The sequence below is a fragment of the Nematolebias whitei genome, chromosome 16 (genome assembly GCF_014905685.2).
Source record: "Nematolebias whitei isolate Nwh7 chromosome 16, NemWhi1, whole genome shotgun sequence".
NCBI classification, from domain to species: domain Eukaryota; kingdom Metazoa; phylum Chordata; class Actinopteri; order Cyprinodontiformes; family Rivulidae; genus Nematolebias; species Nematolebias whitei.
In genome coordinates, this window is record NC_056513.1 from 44,224,510 (window position 1) to 44,227,360 (window position 2,851).

Below are 2,851 nucleotides of genomic sequence, written 5' to 3' on the forward strand. Positions count from 1 at the left end.
ATCCATCCATCCATCCATCCATCCATCCATCCATCCATCCATCCATCATATATACCCACTTCTTCCTTTTCTGGTCGTGGGGGTCACTGGTGCCCATGTCCAGCAATCACTGTGTGAGAGGCAGGGGACACCCTGGACGGGTCTCCAGTCCATCAAAGGGACACAGAGACAAACAACCATTCTCTCTCTCACCTAGGGACAGTTTAGAGTTAACAATCAGTCTAACCTGCATGTTTTTGTTCTTTCAAACCTCCGTTTGAAAATGGCGCTCAGTGAGGGAAACCGTGTAATCTGTAGCACATCAGCATCAGATTATTATCAATATCAGGACTTTGAACCTGCTTACAGTAAGGTGGTACGTTCCAGCTCTCTGCAGGTAAGGAGCATTTAGCTTTGGATTTGTCATTTGCTGACACGCCTACTGGATTGATTGACAGGTTGCGTCATAGATCCGACTCGTGGAAAAAAAAATTGACAGCTGTAAAAAAATGAAAAAAGTCTCGTACGACTTTATTCTTGTAATTTTATGGCTTATACTTTTTTTTTCTTAGCGTGGTTCTAAAGCTTTGTTGTAGTATTCAGCTCAGTTTTATAAATAGCACCTTCTCGTAGTGGATCAACCAGTTAAGACTGAGCTGAATACAGCACCTCGGACTGAAGAAGTCTTTCGGATGAAAGACGAAACGTTTCTACATTTTTTATTTTTTTGCTTTGTTTTGATTTGTTGATTGTCCAGAGGACCAGACTTAACTTTTTTTTTAGATTTTTTTCTACCTGGATTATTGAGCAGCATCAGCATGCTCTGAGAGGACTTCTGTGGTGAGCTGGCACTAAAAAGAAATTGACCAGACTTGTTACCTGTGACATACTCTTTGACCTGATGAATCTTGCTGATGGGGTTGTTTCCCCGAAACATGTACAAGTTAAAGGGCTGGGGATCTTTTCCAACACGCGCCCATGTGCTGATGTCAGGAGTTGTCCACCTTCATAATCCAAAAAGAAGAAATACTGATCAAATACGACATTGACAAAACACACAGTAGGTACTTCATTACAGTCACATGACGAGCTTGCTGTGGAAGTGAAGAAACAAGTGATGGTGGCCTACCTTCCTGCAGGAATGTCATAATCTCTGTTCCCAAAATGCAGCAGTCGAGTCAGAGGATCATACAGTCCTCCATGGAAACCAATCACTAACACAAAGTCTGGGTTCGAGTCAAAGTAAACTTCACCGTATGCTGTGTATTGTACCTACACACACACACACAGAGAAGAGAGAGATGGTCATTATTTGCTTCAAGTGATATTCCAATAGAAAAAATGTGCTGTCTGCCCTCTACTATTGCCACAAGTGTTATCAGTTGTCTTTGTTACATCATAAAAATATCTTGGAATAACAACTGATGAAGACTTAACCTTTAAGCCTCATAGTGGCAATCCGCTAAGGAAACTTAAGTTAAAATTGGGTTTCCTCTTTTGCCATAAGTCTTGTTTTCCCATTTTGTGCCAGTAAACAGTTGGTTTCTGCCACCTTCTTGACTCTCATAGACTATGGTGACATTATGAACACCTCTGCCAGCTCTTTACGTCTGCTGGATACTGTCCACCGCAAAGCTCTGAGATTCATCACAGGCAGCAAACCTCCAATCATCATTGCACTTTAAACTCTCTGTAAATGGCCATCATACATTGTACACCTTTATTTGCAAATCCATCCTGAGTCTGGTTCCATCATATTTCTCTCATTACATGACTTGTAAACAGCACCATCACAGCCTTGGTGCTCAGGATTTCATTATCTACAGTCTTCCATGAGTGAGTAAATGGACTGTACTTCTATTCCATTCATTTCAATTCAGTTTATCTATACAGCGCCAAGTCACAACACAAGTCATCTCAGGGCACTGAACAGAAACATTCATATAAGTCATTAGAAATGTTCATATTTAAAAATAATAATTTAACATTATTTATCTGAGGAGCAGACTGCTTTAACTTTAACTCCATCACAAAACTCTCATCTTGAACAAGCATGAAGGCGACAGTGGAAAGGAAAAACTCCATCATGAGGAAGAAATCTTTAGCAGAACCAGGATCAGGACAAGCGGCCATCTGCTTCAACTGGCTGGGTTTGGTAGGAACAGATACACAATGGCAGGTCAAGAACCACATGTTAAGATAGAAATAGTATCAAATAAAACTATTCAATTTTAACAATTAATTTAAGGAAATTAGGTCAGTTCATCCTTAAGTAGTTGAAGCTTAAGACAGCATAACAAGCCAACCCTAATTATAGGATTTATCAAAGAGGAAAGTCTTAATCCCAGTCTGAAAACTGGACAATGTGTCAGCCTCACGGACAGAAACGGCAAGTTGGTTCCACAAGAGAGGAGCCTGATAACTGAAAGATCTGCCTCCCATTCTGCTTTTGGAAACTCTAGGGACCGTGAGATAACCTGCAGTCTGAGAGCAAAGTGCTCTGTTAGGAAAATATAGAACAACAAGATCTCGAATATAAGATGGAGCTAGGTTGTTGAGCGCTTTGTAGATTAGTAGCAGGATTTTGAATTCAATTCTGGATTTGACAGGGAGCCAATGGAGAAAAGCTAAAACTGGAGAAATATGATCTCTACCAGTAACTCCAGTTAAGACTCTGGCAGCAGCATTTTGGATCAACTGAAGACGTTTTAAAGAAGTATTTGGACACCCAGATAATAAACCATTGCAATAGTCCAGTCTAGACGTGACAAATGCATGGACCAGTTTTTCTGCATCATCTTTAGATCAGATGTTTCTAATTCTATTGATATTACGCAGGTGGAAGAAGGAGGTTCTAGTAACGTTTTTAATG

The 2,851-nt window shown here is 40.3% G+C and overlaps 1 protein-coding gene across 1 annotated transcript in view; it reads right to left on the bottom strand.

Annotated features, from left to right (window-relative positions):
* The window catches only part of LOC119422630 (teneurin-3), a 22,121-nt gene that overhangs the window by 1,993 nt on the left and 17,277 nt on the right, over window positions 1–2,851 (bottom strand). Inside the window, exons 6-7 of the mRNA XM_037690015.1 lie at window positions 1,109–1,251; window positions 859–983 (exon numbers count right to left, since the gene is read on the bottom strand). Of these exons, the coding sequence (XP_037545943.1) occupies window positions 859–983; window positions 1,109–1,251 (268 nt within the window). The remainder of the gene's footprint in view (window positions 1–858; window positions 984–1,108; window positions 1,252–2,851) is intronic.